This window comes from Astatotilapia calliptera, chromosome 4 (genome assembly GCF_900246225.1).
Source record: "Astatotilapia calliptera chromosome 4, fAstCal1.2, whole genome shotgun sequence".
NCBI lineage: Eukaryota > Metazoa > Chordata > Actinopteri > Cichliformes > Cichlidae > Astatotilapia > Astatotilapia calliptera.
Window position 1 is genome coordinate 3,560,194 of NC_039305.1, and position 26,711 is coordinate 3,586,904.

The 26,711-nt window shown below is 39.6% G+C and overlaps 1 protein-coding gene across 4 annotated transcripts; it reads right to left on the reverse strand.

The window, feature by feature from the left end:
- Positions 1 to 1,192: 1,192 nt before the first annotated feature.
- Positions 1,193 to 26,711, reverse strand: pirt (phosphoinositide interacting regulator of transient receptor potential channels). Of its 4 annotated transcripts, none has more exons than XM_026164019.1 (2): positions 26,461 to 26,711; positions 1,193 to 1,988 (listed from the first exon to the last, which is right to left on the reverse strand). In XM_026164019.1, the coding sequence occupies exons 1-2, from the start codon at positions 26,552 to 26,554 to the stop codon at positions 1,567 to 1,569; spliced, it is 516 nt and encodes a 171-aa protein (XP_026019804.1). In that variant the 5' UTR covers positions 26,555 to 26,711; the 3' UTR covers positions 1,193 to 1,566. The 4 variants fall into 4 exon arrangements, with proteins under 4 accessions (XP_026019804.1, XP_026019807.1, XP_026019805.1 ...); XM_026164022.1 differs by lacking the exon at positions 26,461 to 26,711 and adding an exon at positions 15,546 to 15,819; XM_026164020.1 differs by lacking the exon at positions 26,461 to 26,711 and adding an exon at positions 2,479 to 2,731.

Genomic DNA, 26,711 nt, shown 5'->3' on the forward strand with positions numbered 1-26,711 from the left:
GACTGAAGGTGCAGTAATCACTACTGCAGTAACTTCAACTTGTGTAAATCAGTATTTCTTTAGTTCAACATTTATTTTTAGATGTCATATGTTGTATATGTTCCTGGTCTTGTGTGTTACCTGGCAACCTGTATGACAAAATGTATAAATAATTGCTCAAAGATTAATTCACAAGCAGACTGACACATGAAAACATTGGATCAATAATTACAGATATTGCATTGTTTCAAATTCAACACACAGAGTAGAAGTATCGGTATTGAAATAGAAATAATCCTGATTAAATAAAGCAAAGATTGCAAACTTAAATGTCTTTGCTAATTAAATATTCAGAGTTTCTCTAACATTTTCATCTTCTGATTATTTGACATCTGCTGTGGTCGTTATATTAAATAAAAATATTTAAGCTGAGCAGGCATTAGAATTTAATGTAATGATACATATAAATTAAATACTTTAATTCTGAACAAATTTGAGTGAGTTACCAGATATTTGCACACGTGTCTCTATCTAATATTTCCTCTTCCATTACCTCTGGCTTTGCTCTCGTTAGAAACCTGCCTCATGGCTGCAAAACACTTTATTGTGTTCGCTCAGCTTGTGTCTGACTCTCTGTGGTGAACAATGCTGCGCTGGAAGGGTTCACACAGGTCTTTGGAGCTTTTTCCTCTGAAGCTGCCTGCCGTCATCACAAATGAGAGCTCAGTCGGTGAACCAACACAGTAAACCAAACAAAGGAGTTAAAGAGGCTAAAATGCTTCTGGGAGCCGAGGGGAACCGTGGAGTTTGGTGATAATCGTTGTTCATTCATTACAAAGAGTGATTCCTTTCTGTAGCAGTCATACGATTCTTTGCAAATATACAAATATTGATTATCGTTACTTTAAATATGATCTGCACTGCTAGCCCAAAGAGTGCATTTTCAGTGGATAGAAGGAATTAATATTTAATGCACATTACAGTGGAATCTGGCTGTGAAGGGGTTACTTTAAATTGGCTGCTACCTAATATTGAAATCTTATGTAAATGTGCTTTCAGGTCACACCAGTCAAATCATCACTCTTTACATAATTCAAGGATGAATACATTTAGATTCAAAGCATCCTTCCTTGTGGTTCTTTCAACAAACACTCACAGCCACACGCAGCTGGACACAGTAAAACACAAAGTGACAATAAGAAGATGTCGTGACTTCGACTGACACGGTCAGTCTTTGCATAATTTTTATTTTATTCTTTGCAAATATTCATAAGGACACTTTACTGCCTTTTATCTTCTTGCTAAATTGTTTGTGCAGGTGTAAATAATTGCATTTTCTGCAGCGCATTCCTGTCCATGCGCTCTCATCCTATTTTCAACAGCCGCTGTTATTAATGAAATTACATCATGCACACTAGAAACTTCAATAGTGTCGTCAATCCAGAGAGATAAACATAATTGTTGTCAAACAGTCTTCTATTAATCATTTTCCACAGAGCTGAAAATATTAACCTCAGTTCAGAGTGTTCTCCACGTTTCTCCTGAAATTACATCCAAACATAGTTGTGCTGAAAAACATCACAGCCCTCACAGGTTAAACACCGGAGGCCTGTAATAACTCAGGGGCTTCTTCATTTTCGACCGCTTCCTGTTCTCTTTGGTAATAGGAATCAGGACCACGCCCACCACAAAAACCATCAATCCAATGGACAGCAGGGCTGGTCCCAGGATGTTGGTGACTTTCCGGCAGTGGCCAGCGAAGTAAAGGCCGCTGATGATGATGCCACATGCCAGGAAGCTGCCCCCGGTAGACATGAGGTGGATGGGGAACCAAAAGACTTCAGACTTCTTGGGGGAATTCTCCGTAGTCCAAACTGACTCGGTGCGGGACAGGCTGAACACGGTGCTCTCCGTGCGGCTCGGGGGCGTGAGCTGGTCCCTGGACTGGGACAGCGTGCACTCCCCCAGGGGGATGTTCTCTGGGCTCCCTGGCATGACTTCCTGGCTGACTGTATGGAAGCAATGTGGAATAAAAATCAATCTGGAAGGGAGGATGTGTCTTTTTCCTATACACGAACGTTACTAAGGATATTGTAGAACATTTACAAGATACTGCAATAAGCAAAACACTCTGTGTGTCACAACAAATCCACAAAAGTACAATGAGGACGTTTATGCTGCAATCAGAAATTCTAAAGAAAATACAAACAGCTTCTTTGCCCACTGGAAACGAGTCCACACCCAGGAAAGGAGCAAACAAGTCAACAAACACCTACCTTCGAATTCTGGATCAAGTCTCTTAGTCTGTATTTTTGAAGAACTGACAATAAGTTACAGTGAAAAATCACAAATCCTGAAGGAGAAGCCGACAAAATCTCTGCCCACCGTCTGACCAGAGAACCCAGTAAAATACAGCCATACAGATTTAGCAAACATCTACCCACCCTCCTACATTATCTCCACCTACTCAAGAGAACCCTGTGACCACCATCCCCTTACCATCTTCTACCATCGCAGGCGGTTTGTCCTGATATTACATGCAGAGCGAGGTGCTTGGCTTTCTTTCCCCAGAGGATATCCATAGACTTCCCCCAAACCACTCAGACTCACGGCTCCATTGGGCTCTAAAACGATTTCACAAAAACTTCAATAAACAGCTCCAGTACAGCCTTTTTTTTGTTTTTTCAGAAAAAAAAGCCTCAAATTTTCCAGGACAGGACAATGAGAGGAAAATATCTGCCTTACTAGCCTGAACTCTTTCCATACAAAGAAGAGTAGGGGCAGGAAATGGCTCTCTGTTATAGGCAGATTGATGCAGCAAGCTTTCCAATACGGACGGTTATGTTGGTACAGTATTGATCTCTAAGTACCCTGGAGCAATTATCTGCAAGTTGTTCACTGGTCATGAGATCTGTGTAGTAAAATTAACCCTGTGAAAGTAAAGGAAATCGTTTAGAAATTTGGTCAAATTTGGGATTTTCCTTTGTCGTCTTCTTATTGAGCTTCTGAGATTTCGCACCTCGGGTGTGTAGGGGACCACAGCGTCAGAGGGGTGTCGCTGCAATCTGATGCTGCTGCTTCCATTAAACCGGCCTGATATTACATTTGTGTCTGCTTCGCTTCGTGCGCTCTTTTGGAAAGACAAGTGCCACTATGTGGCCATTGATCTGAACACGAGCTCACACATTAACACAATTACGCTCGATGGAGAGCTCCTCAGCTATGAAGACGGCTCTTCGGGGCTGTTTCTACTTAGCAAAGGCTGCACCTACTCCCTGGTTTCATTAGATTACTGCTGTCCTCTCTTTAAAATGCACCATCATGTGGCGCTGATACATGAAGCTTGTCTATACTTGCAATGAGCAGCATGATCCAGCAGAGGGCAGCGCTGCCATGTGGCTTAGAATTGGACTTCGGGCTTGCTGTGTCATTAACTTTTAGTGAAATTTTAAACAGTACGAGCTGTTAATTGATCAGCTAATTCAATGTTTTACTAATTAACTTAGTTTGTTCTTTTACTTTGCACTGACATATGAGGAATTAATTGCCCGTTCCATGTAGTGCTTGTGATCATGACGTGCCTAATTCTCTTAAACGGCCCATTTAGATGGGCTTTATCTCATTCATTTGATCAGTCATCTGAGGGCATTTCCACCTGCAGGCCTGCAGACTAGATGTGATGTGAGATTGAGTTAATATATCATTTTAGACAAAAGTTAAAGAACCGTGTCTCATTTGAACGTCTTTTTGAACACAAAGTTTTGTGCACGAGCCAAAAGGTTGGAGGATGTAAAAGGGTCAAAAGATTACCTGATAAAGCTACAAGGATGTGCAGCCCTGATGTGTTTGGATGACTGCACTAATATGCTACAGTATAATATTGTTGTCTGTTTCACAGTTCCTAACTTAGTGGTCTGCCACCCTGAGAATTCAACATGCTGACACTAATTAACCTGTAAACTGATCATAACCACGACGTGGTGGCTCTTTTCCTTCTTGCTGTAATGAGCTAGCATTGGGAGATGAACACAGAAACATACAAATGATTTAGAGCTGGTCTTGTAATGCGTTTGATACTAAGCACTGCAGAATAAAGTTTTAGTGTGGACGTCTGATCCCTACGTTTGAGAAATGTCCGAGCTAAATAGCTGTCCTGGACACCAATCGTTTTGCTTGCTTTTCTAGCATCGTGTTGCTACAGGCTAACTGTAACGATCCAGAGTAGCGTTCCTGGGACCTTCAGTTTATAGATAAATAAATCTGATGGGTAGTTTGATACATAATAATGTTAATCAAGTTAATTTTTCTTGATCATTGGTTGTTTTCTGTGATTTCATGTGCTTGAGTTGCCGGCGGCATGAGGAAGCCTGTCTCACCCGTCTGTGTGACACTCAGGTTAATGTTGGCTATTCCTGGGTGGAACAAACATTAAGAGGAGCTGCGGTTCTGTTCCCTTCAGCTTCATAGGATCCACATGCTCGTGCCCAAAGGAAGAAGGTGGCGCACAGTTACACACAGAAACTGTATCCTCATTACTCATTCGGAGCTGTGAGTTTTTGCTGACAGAAAGAGAGGAATAAGAAGCTGATAATACAATCTGCTTTGTGCAACTGAGTCATCTCAACTGAGTCAGTGTTTTAGGGTTAATCATTTGTTAGACAGCAGCAGGAGTCAGAGGTCCTAAATTTTAATCAAGCTTTAATATTTATGAATTTTTTTCTCCTTCTCCTTCAATCCAAAGCCAGGAATGGTATGTTGGTGTGCTGAGCCATGAACTTTAGAAGTGAAGCAGCGTGGGTCAGCTCATTGTACAAAGTAACGCCGGTGCTCACAATAAAAACTGAAATTCTTTCTCTACTGGGCCTCCACAGCAGATCCACCATGTTCCAGTACGTAACATTACATTACTCCTGGTTTATGCTCTTTACATCTGCAGTTCCCTTTAAATGAACCACCCACTCCATGACATGTTGGTCAGTCACAGGAGCTCGTTCAGTGAGAGACTGAGATTACCGAAAAGCACCACTGAACGACACAGGAAATCATTCCTGCCTGTGGCCATCTCCCTGTACAACGCATCCACTTAACACACTGTTTGCTGCTACAGCTACACATGTTTCTTTTCCAAATATTTATTTATAAGTGACTTATGTATGTATGTATGTATGTATGTATGTATGTATGTATGTATGTATGTATGTATATATTGTACTATTCTTAGTTAGCGTATTGTCTGTCTTGTCTTAATGTTGGTTTAAAATGGAGCACTGTAACAAAAAATAATTTCCCCCAGGGATCAATAAAGTATTCTGATTCTGATTCTGATGAAAGTAAAAAATAATAATAATAGATTAAATAATTAAATTACCTACAGAGCCCTTCACAGACAGATTATTTATCTCAACTGCTGTATAAACTCTCTGCTGCTTGCAGTCTTCATTCGCAGGTTTTAAATTTATTAGCTCTTCCTCGTACAAGATTAAAGACCAGGGCTGACAGCCTTTCAGTCTGCGGCACCAAAACTCTGGAACATACGCCACTTCATCTACGTTTAGCTGACTCTGTGGAGTCCTTCAAAAAGTAGTTGAAAACTTTCCTGTTTAAGCAGGACTTCTGCGGAGATTATTATATATATTTATATCACTGTTTCTATTATGATTTTATTCTATTTTAACATGTTTTCGCTGCGTTTTACTGTGAATCGATTTCATCCCTGTGAGAAACACTATAGAAATAAACTTTCTAAATCCTGGTTTTGTGCAAATACATCCGTTTTTTCCCCCCATTGTTGATATTTCACGCTGAAATGATATTATGTGACAGAAAAGCAATGACTGTTGTATGATGGAGTGAAGGAATTGATTTAAATAAGAGTAGCTGTGCAAGATTGTGTAAGACAGGGTGACTCACCGCATTTATAGCATCTTTGAAATGATTTATTATGATTCATTAAGTGATCTGGACAAATTCCAATACACATTAGACCTTTAGGAATATACGATTGGCAGATACATTTAAAGAAATGCTTGGTTTGGGTCAGTTAAAGGAAGGGTAATTGTAAATCAGTACAAAGATGACCTTTATCTGTTGGTGAAATATTTCGGTCCTGATGGGAGTGGATTCTTTCGGGATATGGCCTTCATACTCAGACTGGACAAATACAGTAGGCGACACTCTCCACCGACTTCATCAAAACTCCAAATTAGGGAATATCCCAAAAGATACACCCATCCCATAAAGTTCCACAGAATCAAAAATCTTAAGGCACAATAAAGGTCTTCTTGTGGCCACCAGAGATGGACAGTAACGCATTAAAACGAATGTGTTACTTGTTACTAGAAAAAAGTAACAATTACAGTAAGGGATTACTATTGCAAAAAAAGTAATTAGATTACTGTTACTTTCCTGTAAGCACGCTGCGTTACTGCGTTATTGGACTGTGATTTTGTTTGTGAGAGCGTCTCATGGCGATGATGTACAAGCACGCGGCGTCCGTGGCAGCGACAGACGTGTGCAGATCAACAATGAATAATATGGAGTGATGGAGAGAGTACGACCATGTAGCGTTTAAAGCTCAGACATACTTAAATTACTTTAATGTTTTTGTCACTTTTTACAGAATCAAACTTAGTGTCAGCTGTTCACTCTGCGTTGGAAGAAAACGTCTTTCTACAGCAAAAAAAATAAACTTCAAATCTGAGCACCGAGCGCGCTGCCACGGGAATGTGACATTCACAGGGAAACCCCCGGATCCTCCCACTGACATGACCGCTGTGGGCAAACCTCCACCTGCCCCACTCCTGCTGAACAGGTGACAATAGATTTAAGCGCGACAGGACTCAGAGCTGCTGAATCTTTGATTTTATTTATTTTCTGCTGTGTTTCACTTGCATCTATTTGAAAGAGTGAGTGTAAACACATAACATTATTTTATTTTATATACTGGAATATGTCAGAAATAGGTTTAAATGTTAAACACATTTATTCCGGTTACAGACTGTTGCATTTAATTTAATTTTTGCTGATGCAATGCGCATAAAGTTAAAAGATTAAAACCAATAAAACAAGTTTTAAAAAAAGAGACTTTTGCATTTGATTACATTTTATATGATGGATTATACAGAAAAACTAGAAGTCTATTGTTTTATTACGTATTCAGATTGTGTATCATGTTTTTGAAAAGCAACTAAATAATAAAGTAACTAACTACTTTTGAAAATAAGTAATCAGTAAAGTAACAGGATTGCTTTCTTGGAGAAGTAATCAGTAATTAGTAACTAACTACTTTTTTCAAGTAACTTGACCAACACTGGTGGCCTGCAAGGCAACCAAACCTCAAGTCCTGTAAGAAGCCCAACAACAATGCACATGAGTGATTTTAAGGCTACGTCCACACGTACACGGGTATTTTTGAAAACTGAGATTTTCCAAAAATAATCCCGTCTACACGTAAACGCAAAAATGAAGGAAAACGCTGCTAGGAACATGCCAAAGCAACAGGTGGCGATATATTCCTAACCATGTAGAAATGTTGGCCAATCAGAAGTCTAGAAGCCTCATGGAAAATAGTAAACAAAGATGGGGCATAGAAGCAGAACCGAGTCGTATGTGTGGAGGGACAGTAACTGTGTGTGTATATGTAAGCATTTAAACACTGCAGAGAGTACAAGTAACAGTAACAGTATTTTGTCATTTCACCGAAACAATAACGTGGCGCACAGTGTGACGTCAAAAAAGGCGCACACCTTTGACGCTGCGTTTTCTCCTTTTAGTTCGTCCACACGTAAACGCAAAAACTGAGTTTTCGAAAATATCCACCCTGGCAGGCGTTTTTAAAAATCTCCGTTTTCAGTGACCGACAACGCCGTTTACATGTAGAGAAAAGGTGCAAACGCACAGAAAAAAATAAAAATTTTCAAAAATACCCGCGTACGTGTGGACGTAGCTTAAATGTACTTTATGTCAAAACACTACAGCTGGATAGAGTAAAAATATTTCCTCTGAGACATCAGGATTAATCTCTAACAGTTGATTACTTGCTGGGCTTGAATTTCACTGTATTATTGCACATAATTTAACTGATTTTTGAAAATGTAGTACTCACAATAATACTACTACTAATGCTATGGCTGTCCCACTGAAGTTGATGTTAAGACCACAAATCTTCATGATCCTCTCGATTGGTCTAACATTACTAAGGTTAACTGGCTCAGAATCTGTGGCCCGGTCTTACGAAGGTGACATGAGCTGCAGTTGACTGTGCTGAGGCGCCGATGCAGGTCAAGGATACGCCAAGAACACATAAGATGAAGAGAAACAGCCACCAAAAGACCAAGCAGAACGTAGAGCGATGGAGTTTAAGGTGAACGATAAAACACGATCTGAGGTAAGAATGGGACAATGCCAAACCTGTAGTTAAAATCACAAGTTGTATGAATCCCCTAAAGGGTGAATCCCCCAATTCTGTAATAAACATGTACATCCAATGAACTTAAGGTTTGAATTTGGGCTTTTTTCTTGTAATTAGAAGCTTATTTAACAACTGTTTTATCCCTAAAATATGATCAAACGCTTTTTTTCCAGGCTTTTGGCAGCATTTTCTAATGAATGCATGAAAAACCCTTCTGAAAAACAAACAAACAACCAACAACAACAACAACAACAACAACAACATTGTCCAAGTTAAACCTGAACTGAACTGTTATGTTTCAACTGTCACTAATCTGTGGGGCTCAGCAAAGACGCGTCCCAAGACTGGACCATCTATTCTCCAGCCACATGTATTTCGTGGGACCCACGTGTCCTGTCACGTCACTTCATATTCCCTCACTGTGTGAAAAATAACTGCTTTGCTCAGTTCGGAGCAGTTTCCTGGTTCTTGTGGATTTTGTTTTCTTTGAGATATTTTTCATCATATTTCGCTGTAGTCTGCATAGCTGGTGACCTTGTAAAGATTTCCATTGGGTACAGTGTAGGCAGTAAAAGATGAGATGGGTTAACCTACACTTGACCCGTGACGAGAGCCTTCTCTGCTTTCTTCTTAGCCATTGGATAAAAGACAGACTTAGATTTGCAGTGTTCAGTTTCAAAACTAGAGCCAATTAAACTGGAACGTTGTCTCAGTATGTGGTCCAATCAACAAGGGATGCAAACGCTGTGCAGTCCCACATAAAGCGTGATGCCTGGTCTCCCTGCTTGGAGGTGTTGAGACTCTTTATGTCAGCTTTTCCTTTAGATCCACTGTTGTTGTGTTTTTTTTTAAATAACACTGAAATGTAAAATAAAATTACGTGCAATTTCAAAATATAATTCCAGGTTTCCAAGACGTGCGGTCAAAGAGAGACTTCTCATATCACAGGCAGATTATGTGACTTAGTAGTGTTGAAAAGTTAAAAGTTGAGCCAGTATATTGGTAAACCAACATACAGGTATCAGTCTAATCCTGTTTGATAATACAAACAGAGAGCATTGCCAGGGATTAGAGCTAATAAGCTTCGTCTTGAGTCAGCACGCTGAGTTTGTTGGTTTGGCAGGAGCTTTAGGATGGGATTCAAATGAACTGTGGACTTTGAGGTGCAGCGCGCACGCCCCCCGGTTAAAGCCACCAGAACTAAGATGCTCTAACAACTCCAACCCTTGCGGTTTTTTAAGGCTGTGGATTAAACAGAAATACTTTTTGGCCAATGAAGCCACGCACAGAGCCTCGTTAACTCCAGAGCAAATATCAATAAAACTGTGCAGATATTCATTCCTCTGCAGACAAATTACATTTTAGGTACTACATCACTGATTTATTGACACATGGAGCCCTTTTCTTTGCACAGGTCACCTTGGAAAACTAATTAATCTACTTTGCATATTTACAGCTTTTTGTAGAGTAATCCCAGAGGTTGAGGCATACAAGCAACTGTAGCATAAAGGCTCTTTCACCTTTGCAAATGCATGAGGAAATGTGATATTCATTGTTTTTCTGAAAGGTAAACAGCAGCCACTAACACCATGCTACATATCAGTGCTCTGTAATGATAAATGAATTAAGAGGAAATATAAGCATTTACTTTGTAAAGGATTCCACTCTTTCCCAAACCAACAAATTGTCAGTACATGCTGCTATCCACTGCTACTTTTCTGTGACGTGTCTGTCCAGATTTCATTTCAGTGATCCCCCTGCACTGTTTCCAATGAGATCTAGGGAAAATAAACCCATCTAATCCCCCTCTACCTGCAAAAAGTCATCCATTTCAGCTCCACCATGCACTGCGATCTCCTGCAAATTTCATACATATCTATACAGAGTCCTAACACTATCTGAAGTGGGGGAGATTTTATATTGAGTATAGGTTAATAAGCTCTTAGTGCAAAAGCAATAACTTAAAGTTGCCTAAAGTCAACCCAAACCTGGAATAGTGTATTATTAAGATTAAGTGAGGGCAAATTGTCTTTGCCTGTTCAGCTTTAATAATTTTTACATATGCATATATTACTTATTTGCAGGTAATCAAGAAAAAAAATACTGCTTCAGCATCTGTTATCGAGCATCAGCCAGGGACTTAAACCAGCTGCATGTTGCTGCCATGATGCTATCCATTTGCAGCAGCCTCAACATTGTAGTATTGACTGCTGCTGTACTTGGAGTGCTAATACTAATTAGCTTCATTAGCATGCTGCATCCATCAACGTGTATGGATGCAACGCACAGATAGCACTTCTTAGTAGCTTTGTGAAAGTAACATACAAACATGAGCCTCGAATTCTGTGCAGCAAAACTGGGATTATCTGAATAGTAAACTGTATTTCTTTGTCAGACAGTCAATGAAAGGTTTCAAAAGGCACCAACAGCACAAACAGTCAAGGGATCTAGGTCAGTGACTCAAATTAGTTAGGTTTACCTCCACCACGGGCGCAATTATCGATGTTTACTTCAAGCCAGCTTAGATGCTTTGGTAGAAAATTCACCCACCGAAAAACTGTTGATACATCAAGACCAAACAATTTATTCTACCTGTCTGCAAACATGATTATTTCTGTTCCAAATTTGGGTATTTCAACATGGGAGTGTGGGGGAATTTACTCGCTTTTGTAGCAAGCTCCAGGTGGCCATTAGAAGAACTGCGATGTTTAATACTTCGGCGTTGGCTTCATTTTTCAGCCTCAGAGTTTGTTGCTTGAAACATATTAGAATAAAATGTCAGGTTGGTTTGTGCCTGCACCAGTCCACCTTCCTCTTCACACGAACACATCATTTGAGGTCCAGATGGGAGGAATAAACAAGACTGTTCACATTTGATAGAAGCGAGTAAAATAAGAAATGCTTATGAAAACTTTATTGTCCATTTTGATTAATTCAGAAGTGCGTAACTGTTTCTCAGATTGTTTTGGGTTTAATTTGATTGTTGAAGAAGTTAAAGACTTGTTACTCAAATTTTTCATTTATGAGGTTTGTCTTTGTGGTTTGACTGTCGCAGTAGCACTCAGGGAGCCCAACATGCAGCCAGGCATTAATAAAACGCTAACTTATAGACTGAACCCATAAAGTATTTTACAAACAGGTTGCATTTATACCTTTACTTATCTTTTCCACTCTTATTGATTTCTCAGAGCACTCTACAGTACAACCCACATTCACACAGTACTTTTGGAAGAAACCCTGTTTTTTCTTTTTTTATGAAGAGGTGTGGATAGGAAAGAGGAGGGAAAGACGGAATAGAGACCTTGGAAGAGTTTTTCACACCGTATGTCAAGGATCGGCGGTGTTAGGATGAGAGAAAGTGGCAGCCGAGAGTTGAGGAAGAACAGCGATGTATTGCTAAGCCAACAAACTGCACTTAAATTGCACAAAAAAATTAAACAAGGCTCTATTATTTTTGTATTCTTTTTTATAATTCATTTTGTAGTAAGAATATTAGAATAATATTATAAAATATATCAAAATAATTGTACCAAACAGGTAAGACAGATCTCCCTGCACTGGTGCATGTGTATTATAGAAGTGTGAAAGCAGTGTGAATCACAACTAACATGAAATTGTGTGGATTGTTGTAAATACTAACAACAAGTGGATGATCTCACAATTGATTCAAGAGCACAAAACACTGTTCTGTGGAGGCTAAATCCTCTCCACAGAGGTGTAGGGGGATCGGTCTACCTTTTGGGTTATAATAGAATATATTTTGAATTTTTTTTTTTTTTCTTTCATAGACCACTCTTTCTGATAGCCCAAAACTTTAAGAGCTTCACAATAACTTATCATGTGGACCAATTAGTCAGATGGGAGTGACTACAGTGGAACCCCAAAGATGACCTACGAGGGAGGGAGGGAGGGAGGAGAGGAGCAGAACAGCTGAACAGGAGACTTAAGGGATAGTTTGGATGATCCAGTCGGCCCCTAGGACCGTGCACTAAAGCTTTAATGAAAGAGAACTAAGAGACATCATCCTTATACCTAACTATAACCCAATTGTGACCCTGACACCAAAACCACATTTTAAGTCTCAAAAATGCCTTCAAACTTATGGGGACCAGGATTTTGGTTCCCATAAGTATAGTAAACTTCAAACATTTGGTCCCCACAAAGATATAACAGACACACACACACACACACTTTGGGTGTAACTTGGGGTTCATTATCTTGCACAAGAATGCACGTTGGACAATCAGAGATTTTTCAAGCATACCCCTACTTTTCATTTGAGTCACTTTGATGGTATTTATTGAAAAAAAAGAAGCATGATTCATGCTTCAGGGGAGTGTACAGCTTTGGCTGCAAGCACAGATGCAACCACCCACCTGCTGTTCACATCCTTTGTTCATGAGGGGAGTCAGTCAGACGAAAGTTGGCTTAAAGTGAACGGGGCTAAAACAGCTCGGAAAGCACTGAAGCCCAGCGTTTTGAGCTGTGAATCAAGCAAAGCCTAATAGTACACATTTGGAGCTGGAAATAAGCATAATAGGTTACCTTTAACGACTAAGAAATTCTAGAGAATAAAGGGAACACATACTAACAGGTTTGCTATACACCTTGAAACTGTGAACATCTATTAAATAGGGGAACATTTTATTTACTAGAGTTCACCATCAGGGTGTGATGCAACCTTCACTCTGTGTGTCATTTCTTTAGGAGCAGCCTAATGGTCATGGCCATCTAGTTTATTCATACAGCTCAAATGAAAATAGAGCCCATAACACATTTGATTCCTGCATGCTAGAGAATAGGTATCTGGCCTCCAGTGGTCCTTGGACCTTCATGACGTAAATGGCTTGCACTGTTCTCCCCTGCTGTGGCATGAGATGGAGAAAGGCAAGCAGTGCTAATAGATTCTGTGGGAAAGTGAAAAAGATGTGGACTGTATAAACAGATCAATAGCTCAGCCACGTATCATTTCTGACAGATTTGTTTTCTCAGTCTGATAATTGGAGAAAGAACAAAGCATGCCATGCGCCTGCTGATCTGACTGCGTGTGGTCTCTGGGTTCACAGCTGTTTCAGTTCAAGGTGGAGATGCTGGAAGGTCCTAAAAGGGGCCAGTAATTATACCCGTAAGATTTTTGCAAGACCCTTTGTCATTGGAGAGGATAAATTTAGGTTGACTGTTGTTCCAGAGAGGCTATTGATTGTTATTTAGTGGTTTTCATTATTTTGGTACGTTATATATTAGAAAGAAAATACTGTCATTCCTTCAACGGCACATTCAGTGAGCAGGTGGACACATTTTTGAGAAAAAAAAGAGAAAGAAAGAAAAAAAAAAGTGCAATTTCTTTCAATTTCTCTCTCACTCTCAAACTCATAATTAAGGCTATTCATGCCAGAATAGAGCAGATCTGCATGAAGTGTTGTAAATCAAAAATCGATATTTGCAATAAGTGAATACCCTGTCCAATCATGGGGTAAAGTGGGCAGTCATTAGACAGTCTCGACCGTTTCATCCTTGGAAACTGTTGGAAACCCCCCCTTTCAGCTAGAGGTTATTGACTATCATCTATCATCTTCTAGCTTCAGCTTGTAACTTCAGTCAGATCTTAAATCTGATCAAAATTAAGTCAGACTAAGAAATCGAGGTGCAGAGAAAGCACAAAATAGGAACAAAGGCACAGTCTGAGGGGATTTAAAGGCAAGCAAGCTGCAAGGCTAAATAGACATATATTTACAATGTAAGTGACTGAATTAAGCTGTCATGAACCAAGTAATTAGGACCCAAAGGCAGACTCAGAAACAGGCCATCGTTAACTCCAAACACACCTTTTAACCTGGCAGTTGAAACCGTCCAAAAATACAATATTCACAATGCAACAGGCAAAACAAAAGCCAGCGATTACAGTGAACACACAATTGGAGATTAGTAGATGCTGAGACAAAGACTAAAGGAAAGACATCACCATTTATACACTAGAGGGCAATTAAAGGGGAAGTGAACACAGCTGGGTAACGAGTCGCAGGTGATAGTAATCAAAGACAATGAGCAAGGAGGGGGAAGTAAAAGTAAATGTGAAGCACAAAAGAAAAGTGATGATCAAAAGGAAGCAGGAAGTGAGAAGTAATACAAAATCAGGGAAACTCAGCCACATGAAGGAACTTAACAAAGGCGATGAAAGAGAAACACTGAGGGATAAAAGAAGAACTAAGAACGGATAAATAAAAACACTAAGGAGATACACACAGATGAAAATGTAAAGAACTAGCAAACTAAGAATCAAATAACAATTTAAATAACAAGAACTAATCAGAGAAAACAAACTAAACCAAGGCAGCTAAGCTGCTTGGGAGCATTTGCAGGGAAATGGATTGTGTTTTGTATATATATTAATTTTTCCCCATACCTAGGCCACCCAGCCAACCTTCAAAGAAAGCCCATTTCTGCCGCTTGTATCAGCGATCTCACCTTTAGTCCCTGCTCAGAGCTCGTTAGCATATGTAGGGTAGTGACGTAGATCCACCGAAAAATAGACTGCTTCACTTTTGTGCTCAGCTCTCTCGGACTAATACAGCATCAGCGTCACGGCAGATGCTGCCCCAATCCATCTAACTCTCTCACTGAGAACTGTTTTAGTGGGAATTCTGTCCATAAAAATTATGAACAGAATTGATGACAAAGGCAGCCCTGAGTTCAACACCCACTGTGTTCAATGTCCTAAATGTTACTAATGCAATTGTGTTTACAAACAAAATGAGACGTCACCAAAAACATAACAGTCTTTGCAGAGGTCATAATTAGATCTTGAAAGTCAAAATTAAAAATCTAGGATCAGAAACCCAGGACATGACAGAACCCTCTATCTACTGAATCTATTGACAACCTGAACACCATTTCCTCTAAACTAGACGGTGGCTTTAGCTACGAGCACAAAGCAGGAAAGCAAAGCAAGATGGATTCTACTTTACATGCATAAGTTGGCATTTTCTACACTTGCTGAAAGTGTTTTGTCATAGGGGATGGTCTGATTGCTCGAATTTTTTCTCTTATATTTCAGGGTCTCTACCTTGCAATGTAAAGCACCTTGAGGCGACAGTTGTTGTGAATTCGTGCTACATAAAATTGAATTGAATTAAACTGGATTTCATTGTTCACTCACCTGGCTTGGTTTAGCCACTTAGTCAGGATTTGGAAAAGATCATAGTTTGGGTTAAAACACGCCTCCTCACAGCAGCAGCTTGTTGACAGATGACGAGTTAGGAGATTTAGACTCACTAATTCCACATTCCAGTGCACTAGGCCAGAGACACTAAAGGACACGTTATGTGTGTGAATGAAGACAGTTGCTTTTATTCTATTGTGTACTCTCTTATTCTTATCATCTGATCCTATTCCAGTGTTTTTCTCATTTTTGCTATGTAACTTTGCACTGTCCACTTTCTGCTGTAACAAAACAAATTTCCCACGTGTGGGACTAATAAAGGTGATCTTATCGAAAACATCTTTGAATGACATGTCAGGAATAAGAATAGGCTGCATTCTCACCTGATCTCTCATGAATGTTGCTGGATTTCAGTCACAAGGCAAAGCAGTCGCCACGACCATAATGCAGACTCTTACAATATGTACTCGCGCAGACGAAAACTCTGTTGATATTACATAGCTTTATTTCCTATTCCATACAGCTCTGTGTACTCTGGTTTAAATGGGTATAGTTGTACATCAAAGGCAAAAGGGATTCACAATCATTATCATAACACTGGATAAACCAGCCATTTTCTGGACTCTCCATAAAAACCACGATGTCATTAATGTAACAATGTCTACACATAAAAGGAATCCTAGTGTAATTTTCTACTTTAGTATTTACAGTCATATATATATATATATATATATATATATATATATATATATATATATATATATATATATATATATATATATATATATATATATATATATATATATATATATATATATATATATTAGAGAGAGAGCGCTGTCTGGGCATACAAACAAGTTGTTTGGCTAGCTGATGCTTTGTCCCAGCAAAGATTCTTATGCACTAAAAACAAGGTGACGACTGTTTAGCTGCTGATGCAAGTTTGTGAAATTAAATTGAATTTTGTGTCTTTGGAAAGCTCAACGAGGCTGGCGGGGTTTGCTCTTTGGTGCAAATGTGCTTTCAAACTAATGTGATAAGGTGAAAAGTTATGTCATGCGTCATATTTTCAGAATCATTGATGATATTTGGTACTGTAGATGATGAGATATTCAAAGTCCTGACAATTTTTCATTGGCGAACATTATTCTGAAATTGTTTGTAGATCCCGTTTTTTCAGTTTAGTGAAACTCTGCTATCTTCTGATAAACTCCGCCTCTCTAAGGTGCTCTTTTTGTACCCAATCATGTTACTGAGCTGTTGCCAGTTATATAATTAGTTGCAAAATGTTCCTCCAGCTGTTCCTTTTTCCTAATATGACTTTTTCTTGCCGCATTCAAACTTTTTTGTGTGTTTCTGGCATCGAATTGAAAAGCTAATATTTTCATGGAATGGTATAGAAGCTTCATAAACTTATGAGTTCTGTTGTCAGGGAAATGTGGCTTTATAGGATTAGCAAATCATTGCATTCTTTCTCTTTTGATTTACATTTTGCACAGTATCTCATTTTCAGAACTGGGTTTATAGATTAATAAAACCTGCAGAGAAATAGTTACCAGATGACAAAGTTTATCAATTAACAGGCATTCCTAATAGCCTCTTTAAAAGAGAAGACGTGACCTGAAGATCTCAGGTCACTTTCAGCACTGATACTGAGAGTCCGCATGAATATGATGCTTCAGGTGAGAAATTAACTGGCCACTGTGGCTTTGCATATTACTGCGAGCCTCAGTGGGTGAAGCACACTGGCCAGAAGAATACGCTCAAAGGGCGATTTTCACACTTGACATGAATAATTTGATATTTTCTAACACGTTATCTCAGAATGAGTCCATGGTGAGTCATGCATTCGTCTCGTTTTGACTTTGAAAAAAGGCACCGGAGGAAGGGCTTGCAGTGTTTTTGATAAAAACAAATCATAGAAACTGTTAAAATTGCTGAAAATAAACCAAAATCCTTGTTCTAGTCCTATGTTTGATGTTGGTCAGATTGATTTCAACATATTTGTTTGTACCCAGGAGGCCACTGGATGATAAAACTCTCCTTCTAAAAATAGCAGTGTCTACGTTTCAATTGAGACTTTTATCCAATTCAGAATCCATACAACTTTCATCAAAGAGCATCAGAAGTGTTGTTTGGAAGACCGGCACCTACACTCAACTGCCAAACATAAAAGCTGTGTTGTATGCACTTCCAGGCCAGCAATTATATAAAAGATTGTGTAGTGTACTTAAGATGAATAACCCTTTAATACAGGCTATATGGTGGCCCCGCTGACATATACCGCCTAAAAAGTGTTTAAGAAGGTTCAAGTATATATTAATCATATTCCTGCTGTTGAAAGGGCTTAAAACAGCCACACTCAAGACTCTCATGGAGGTCACAGTTTTGTTTGAATTAGGTTGAGACTTAGAAAAAAGGGTGTTTCACAGCTTTGTCCTCAGTGATAGTGTGTCGTTAAGAAACTTTAATAAAAGGACAAAAGCCAGCTCCTCAGCAGTTGTAACTTTCCTGCACAAACGTTTATTGCCACAGAAGATAATGTTCAAGGGAATGATGTCATTCTTTCCCCCTGCATTTTCACTCAGTATGTGAAGACGTGCATGCCAAATGTTATCACAGTATCATCAGAAAATTGCATTTTCGCATAAAGTTTCCATTTGGAAACCCATTTCAAATGCTAGTCCTTGTCCTTGCTACTGTTGGCCAGGGAGTAGAGCAGACACGGGCAAGAAAGGGGTTTGATCCCGCTCTGGCTGCATTTCCTCTGTGTGCCCAGAGGAAAACTAAAAGACCTGAAACCACTTTGTACTTTAACGTTCAATTCAAACGTTGTCTTATAACCTGCACGTGAATGTGAAAAGATGTCTGTTTCTCTGTGTTAACCCCGTGACGGCCTGGTGACCTCTTCAGGGTCGACCATGCCCGTCACCCTGTCTCAGCTGGGATGTGTTTCAGCCCCCTGCAACCCTGAATTGGATGAGTGGAAGAAGTTGAATGGAAGAATTAGCATGATACAGGAGGTAGTTAAAACTATTTATAGCATAATAACTGATGAAGACAATAGCAGCCAGAGTAGATGGAGCAGACAGAGAACAAGCACCATCCATGTCCAGTGCCATGAAGACAGAAACTGAGGACGGTGAGGATGGATCTGGACAGTAAGCTATTAATAGGTGTCAGCAGTGTCTGAAAGCATAAACATGAAGGTTTATGGTTGTTTTTCTTTTAAGGAGCCTGTAGAGTTTTGTGGGTTTTCTCTGACATTTTATATAAGCTGTTTATAACCCTGTTTCGGGTGGCCAGACATCCACTGTTAAGGAGATTTTAAAGTCAAGGAAATTCTTGATTATATAAAAAATAAATGTGAAAAGGAGGAACAGTGATGCTACCTGGCTGTTTGTGTTTCTGTAATTAAAGGGCATGGCAGCCAGCAGGTGAACCTGTGCTGTGAATATCAAATGTTCAAGATGTCAAATAAAATCACATCAGGTTTTTGAGTGTGAATGCCCTTTTTGTGAATACCAAGGCTGTCCCTGAACTCATAAGGCTGTCTCGAGAGAAATGCAGGCAGCATGAAAATTATTATTCTTAGTATTTTACACAAAATGTGGAAATTGAACACACTCTGACGCGAGTAAAGTGAGAGGAAAAGAGGGAAACTCCAGCTTATAAGAAGACTCTGAAGTCGCCGACCACTGTCTATTACAGGAAGTCATCCTCGCTTTGGAAGCAATAAAACCCTAATGATGTCAGCCCTGAAACTGAGTTGAAAGCATTCAGCAAAGGTTTCAAACCAAGTAAACCAATATACAGAAAGTTATGACTCTTGCTTCACAGGAGAGAGCCTGACATCTAATTTTCAGATATCAAGAGGGCTTGGCTTCGTGAACCTCGGGAAATAAGAGCAATCTATCCGGGGTCAAAGGGATAAAGGCAGTGCAGAAAGGCCACTACCCCTGCCTGTATTTATGGCTGAGATTTCACAATCAGTAATCCATAATGCAGAGGTTTCCACGGCAACCGAGCTGTAAAGCTGCATAGTGTTTGGTACAGTTTCTCCCGAAGCACAGAGATCACAGGTCACAGCTTAGTCATGTCCCACCTTTGATGGAGAAACCCTCCAGTAGGTGCAGCTGAAGTTCCTTTTAAATGCTAATTCCCCTCTGAGCAGTGGGACCAATCAATCATATTGATCCACATGCCCATCAGGAGCATGGAGACAATCCTGCAGTCGTATAGATTAGTATTTTATGTCCCCTTTTTCCCCTTTTTAGAACCCCGAGATTTTGTGTGGATGCTGAGCAGGCTAACCAAGGCTAATGTTCAATGATACTTTGATGGCCGAGGCCGTACAGATGTTCGAGCTTAATCAAGATAAATGGGAGCATTCTGTTGTGTGCTGAGAAGTCGATATGGCCATCCCGCTGAGTTACCTGGAGAAACTCCCCGTGGAGCTCTAAGGCCTCTCAGACTTTAGATTAGTCGGTGGAAACAGTTCAGGACTCTGAAAATAAGCAGCAATTAGCAAGTTTCCCTCCTCACTGCTTGGATTCTGCAATTTCAGCTTCAAGAGACATTTACTGTAACTTGGTAATTAGAAAATGATTCAACACAGTATACGCCAATATAAACTTAGAAATGTGCAATGTGTACCTACAGGCTTGAATGCCTTTTACAAAAATGTGAATTTTACTTGCAATACAAACCATGCTTCATATTTTTCATCCGTGCATATTAGTCTATTTTTTGGCACAGTAGATTGTAGTTAAATAAACATCCACTACTGTGTGTTTACCAACAAAACATTTGAATGACCTGAATGTTCTTTCCTTCTTGTACCATTAAGGACAGTCAGTAAGAGACATCGTATATCACAATTACATCCCGGGAACTGTAACAAGCTTGGAGACCATCTCAATCTGGCGTCTCAGATCTTAATCCAGGACCGGGACTTCCCTCGCCAGCTTCAATCCAAGGCTGCTGAGTTAGAGTGTGTCCATCTGTGGGTTTGAGAGTCTCACAGCAGTGACTCACAACAGTGACTCACAATGGTGCCTGCTGGTAGGAAAGCATGAGATGGGAAGTGCAGGTGATAACTGGCTTGCCTGGTCTGAACATAGCAGACATTGGTCATTTGAAACCAAGAAATAAGAGTGAGGATGAGTCAGAGCAAGACACTGAGCTTGGAAAAAATAAAATTCCACAAAGATACTCCTCGGTACTTCAGAGACACTTTTCTGGGTATTAAAATTATTTTCTCAAGGTAAAGGTTCACCTCACATAATGCACTTAAAATTATCTTCTGTGATGTAAAATCACATATGTTGGTGTGACCATGAGCTGCATCCACTGGCAATATCTCACAAGCAATCAGCATGACGGGCTGCTCCGGCTTTTTGCGTCTGTGTGAGGCGATTTCATTAATTACGGTGTAGATGGCACGGGGTTAGATGAAGTCAGACCACTCGCTCTCCTCGGTCCATTATGGTGTCAGTTTGAGGAGAGTATGATTATTTTTGCATTTCTTGTTATGCGGGATAACGTTCGGACTAAAGAAAAATAAATTCATAGTGAGGAGGAAATGAAACCATTGTTTTTCTTGTGACATTACCAATAAGTTTGATGTGTCACATGGCCCTCTTACTACTGAAAAAACAAAAGTTGTATCCAAGATGGCCGACTTCTAAATGGCCACCATGGTCACCACCCATCTAGAGGAGTTTGCCCCCTCACATAGACTAATGTGCCACAAACAAGACTTTAATATCACCAACCATTCCCATGTTATTACGCTGTATCCATATAAATGGCCCACCCTGTAGAACAGAACAAGATACAACGCATGAAAACATGTTAAAAACAAAACAACCTTATTAAACACAGAGTAGTTCTGACCTGGATGCAGGGCTCATATGTCATCACTTAACAACCAAATAGTGAAAAGGGTTGATTCATGTATGCAGTACATGTTTGCAGCTATTGCAGAAGTGTCATAAACTTGCAAGCATCTTTGGCTGCAAAAAGAAGCCCATTTGTATAGAATCCTCCTAGAAAATGATCAATGAAGTTGATCAATGACTTCAGTAAACACCTTACCTGTGACTCAGTATCTGGGATTGTGTCTTACATTTATTAAATTATGGTACCATTAACATAAACAATTACATCCAAGCAAAGTAAACCATGATATAGACCTACTTTCTCACTGTCAAGCTGCTACTGTATGACTGAGCCATATCCACTGGCTTCTCAGGTCAGGTATGGTCTTAAAACAAACACCAACCTGGTGATGTCATAGTGGCTCTTTTTTCATCTTTTATTTACAGTCTGAGGGTGGCAAACGTAGCCGAACAAGGGAATGCAAATGTTGCCTTTGTTGCACTTATATATTGTTTTCTTACATCATCTTGTATTTTTCAATACCTTTTAAATTGACCCAAAAATGTCTTTGTTAGTACCAAATAACTATCCTGGTCTGTCTGTTTTTATGCAAACCCTTTCTTTTCACAATAAAGACATAAATCTATAAAATGTTATTTCAGAAGGATCGCACGTTTCCCGAGACAGATGGCTGCTGTGGGTTTTAGGAAGTCTTATCCAGATCGACTGCTGTCTGACTGAGCTACATTTAGTGCTCCAATAAATTCATGAACACATGATAAATCTGGATGCGCATCAAAGTGTGCGGCAGATCTCAGCGTTGTTGGAAGAGATTATGACAACACAGTCAACGTGTTTGCCGACCACTGTGGCCAGGAGTCGCTCCATTAGACGTTTGGTTGATGCAATTTATTGATGAAATTTCTGTCGGATGATGAAAGTCTCACTTCAACCATGCTGTTTGAGCTTTAAAGATTTCATTCAGCGCTTATCCGACAAACAAACGGAGGAACACTTACTGCCTCGGATTACATCGATACAATTGATTTTTTCCCTTCATTTTCATCTCTCTATTGAGACAGCCATTGATTTTGTTTTTTTTACTCACTTTATTTCAGAAAAGGAACAGGATTATAATTACAGCAGCTCGTCTGTGTCTGAAGACTCAAAACAAACCATCGTTTACCCAAAACGATTGTTTGGCTGAACAAGTTTATTATGCGGTTACACTCTCAGACTGTACATATCTGATTGTATCTGTCAACTGCTTTCTGCACGTTCACACTTGTGTTTTGTAATTGACTCAAACATTGTCAGTAGAAAAAGATTCTTGGCAGACTTTACTTTTTTACGCTTGAAAGACAATCGTTTTGAATAATTCATGAGTGTACTGTTTTTCTCCTGAATCTGTTGCAGCTTGCTCCGAACTGTCACGCCAGATTTTAATTGTTCTGAAGCCTCCCCAGACTTATAGAGAGAACACAAAGAGGTTTGACCTTAACGGGGCGATCTTTTTACCATTTACCATCAAAACATCTGAATTTTTTTCTAAAGCATTTTTCTCGTAGGGGTTTGCAGGACAGCTGAAAATTCACATCACACCAATTCCCACAAGAGGCTCCTCTTTTTCACAGTTTCTCTTTTACTGCAGTACATACCAGTTAAGGTCAACAGTCTTTTATCAGGCAACCCATAAATCCAGTGAGAGGCATGTATTTAAGAATTTCTTACACTCAAATCAATACATGCGATTGTGAATGATTCTCCCAAAGCCAGAAGCCACAGAGCGAGGACTCAAAAATGTGATATCATCAGGTATACAGCCAGGAGCTGCTCCACAGAAAGTGAATTAAAAAAGATAGCAGAGTTGAATGGTGGAGCTTGCAGTGTCATTTTCTGGTAATGTATCTGACAAGTCAACAAAAAAGTAACAGGAAATAAAACCTGTAAAACAAAACACAGCAGCAGTGGGGTTTACAAAGTCTTTCATTTGTTTCCCACTCTGTAGTTTGAAGATTTATGCTTTACATGTGGAACCACTGCCAAATATTTTTGATACAATCTTACAATATAGCATTAATATAGAGGTGACAGTTGGGATAGTAACGATCATATCTCTTTGATCTCAGCTCTTTACAGCTCCTCATAATCCAGAGAATAAATACTGAAGCCTGACTGATATATCTGCAGCTGATACTGACCAACAGATACTATCTGATACACACCAGTATGAACTTGTAACATACTGCAGAAAAGATGACTGTAGTATTTTAGAAACTGTTTTATCGCCTAGTTTTCCAGCAGAGATGCATCAACTCCACTAATGACAATATTCTAACCACTGTCTGCAGCACGTGAAGCAGATTAGCATCTAAGCTCAGCAGGAGGTACAGATTGAAGCAGTGTCTTTGTGCTAAAATGCTAAAAAGTTTGTGAGAAAATATTGCTGAAAAAAAGGTTTTCTGTTTTCAATGAAACTGAATAAGTGCATTCACACCAACAAGCAAGGCAGCATGCAGCACATCGTGAGCAGAGATGGGCAGTAATCTGATTATGTTTTTCAAGTAACAAGTAAGGGATTACTATTGCAAAAAAGTAACTAGATCACTGTTACTTTCCTGTAAGCATGCTCCATTACTGCGTTACTAAACCACCATGATTTGATTTGTGAGTGTCTCATGACAATGACTTTTGAGTGTGCGACGTCCGTGGCAGCAACAGACGTGTGCAGATCAACAATGGATGGTATGGAGTGCAGGAGAGAGTACGACCATGAAGCGTTTAAAGCTTGGACGTTACTTTCTTTAAATTACTTTAAATTTGATTCTGTAAAAAGTGACAAAACCATTAGTGTTCGTTGTACACTCTGTGTGGGAAGAAAACTTCTTTCTACAGCGAAAAATTAAACTTCAAATCTGAGCAAGCACTCACCACGCTGCCACAGAATTGTGACATTCATAGAGTGACCGCTGGGGCACCGGGCAAAACTCCTGCTAAACAGGTGACAATAGATTTATGAGCTGCTGAATCTTTAATTTTATTCATTTTCTGCTGTGTTTTACTTGCATCTATTTGAAAGAGTGAGGGTAAACACAAAACATTATTTTATTTTATATGCTGGAATATGTAGGAAATAGGTTTAAATGTTAAACAAATTACTTCCTGTGAAAGACTGTTGCATATAATTAATTTTTGCTTGATGCAATGTAGATAAAGTTAAAAGATTAAAACTAATAAAACCATTTTTTAAAAAAGAGACTTTTTCCTTTCATTACATGTTATAGGATGGATTATGCAGAAAAATAGAAATGGGCTGAAAGGTTTATTGCTTTATTACGTATTCAGGTTGTGCATCATGTTTTTAAAAAGTGACTAAGTAATAAGGTAACCAATTACTTCGCTCATGGGCGATTCATTTGCAGTTTGGATGCATAGGTGTGAACATCTCCTGCCCTGATAGCAGCTGGGGGAGGACTATCCTCCGCCTGTGAGCGCTTTGGCACAGGCCCACGGCAGCACCCGCTGCTTGTTGAGAGTAAGAGCGATACGCGCTTTCACGTCAAAAAGTCATCATAAATAAGTCTCTAACTACAATTTGTCGCTAAAAATGGTAAATGGCCTGTATTTGTATAGCGCTTTACTCAGTCCCTAAATACCCCAAAGCACTTTACACTACATTCAGTCATCCACCCATTCACACACACATTCACACTGGTGATGGCAGCTACATTGTAGCCACAGCCACCCTGGGGCGCACTGACAGAGGCGAGGCTGCCAGAAACTGGCGCCACCGGGCCCTCTGACCTCCACCAGTAGGCAACGGGTGAAGCGTCTTGCCCAAGGACACAACGACCGAGACTGTCGGAGCCGGGGCTCGAACCGACAACCTTCTGATTACAACACGAACTGCCAACTCTTGAGCCATGATTGCCCCACGTCGCTAGTCGCTTTTTAGAAAAAAAGTCACTAAGGGGGTCTTAGGAACTTAGGAATTTGGGGATTATTATTAATATTTACTGTCTGTTATTTTTATTTTACCATCTCAGCAAAAGATTCAGAAGTAAACCCACAATTCAATAATAATAATAACAATAATAATGATAATCTTTAAAGTCTCTGAATCCTTGAGGCACTAAAATTAACTGATCAAATAAGAACATACACACCTATCATGGACCCCCATCTCGTATTTCTTCTTTTAAGCTGAAAGCATCAAACATCACCGAGAGCAACACATAAGCACCACGTAGCTGTGGTTACCAAGAAGCAAGGACACCCTTTTCTAGACTTTAGGTAGTGTGTGTGCAGTGCTGGGTGAAATTAGCACTCTCTGATTTGGCAAATCACAGGAGGGAAACAATATTAATTAGGTTAGCAGTTAGCCTGGTTTTCACATCCCTGGAATCAAATGCAGCACTTTTCATCTGGCAATTCATGCAGTCTGGCTGTGCCCTTTTCTGAAATGCCTCTACACCCATACGCTGAATTTTTTGTGGCACATAACCTCGTTTTCGGGTCCCAAATTTCAGATGACCCCCCGCAGAGTTGTCGAGTTATTGTGTAATTTTCATAAATTCTATTTTCAGATCTCAGCCATATTAGCATAATAAGCTGAACCGCGTGGCTTTGAGCCATAAAATGAGAAACCTTCATTTTAGCTCCATTACTTGTACGGTATGACAAAGATTTACTTCAAGTTTCATAGAAAGTCTGAGGAAAAGAATACATTGACTATTAACATTAAAGTAAGTAACTGAGCTTTTTTTTTTAATTTTTTTTTTTTTTTTTAAATCTAAAGCAGGGCTCAGATGAGTCAGTCTAAAAACTGGAAGCACAGACAATATAAAAGATGGATGTAGCCACCCTGATGTCACCCAGTGGCTTTTAGCCAGAAGTCACCTTATACTGATTAAAATTAGCAAACCTGGTTAACAAGGATTCATAAACTTTGCACATTAAGTGCACAGAGACACGTATCAGCTAAATGGTGCTAAGTAGCATGCTATTAATATGCTAAAACTTCACTTACCAAAACTGAAGCACAAATTTGTTGAATGCTCTGCATCTCTGTTTGTCAGACGCTTCCATTGAAACACTCCAAAACACACCAATAGCACAAACATGCTTGAGAGGTCTAATTAGCAGAGGGGAGCAAACAGCTTTCAGCTACAGCTGGCTGATCAACAAACCTGCCAGTCAAGCGCTCCAATCAAGTTTAAGCCTTAGAAAAATCCAGAAGAAGGGCGAGATTAAAAAACCCATTGTGCGCTATTTTTAAAG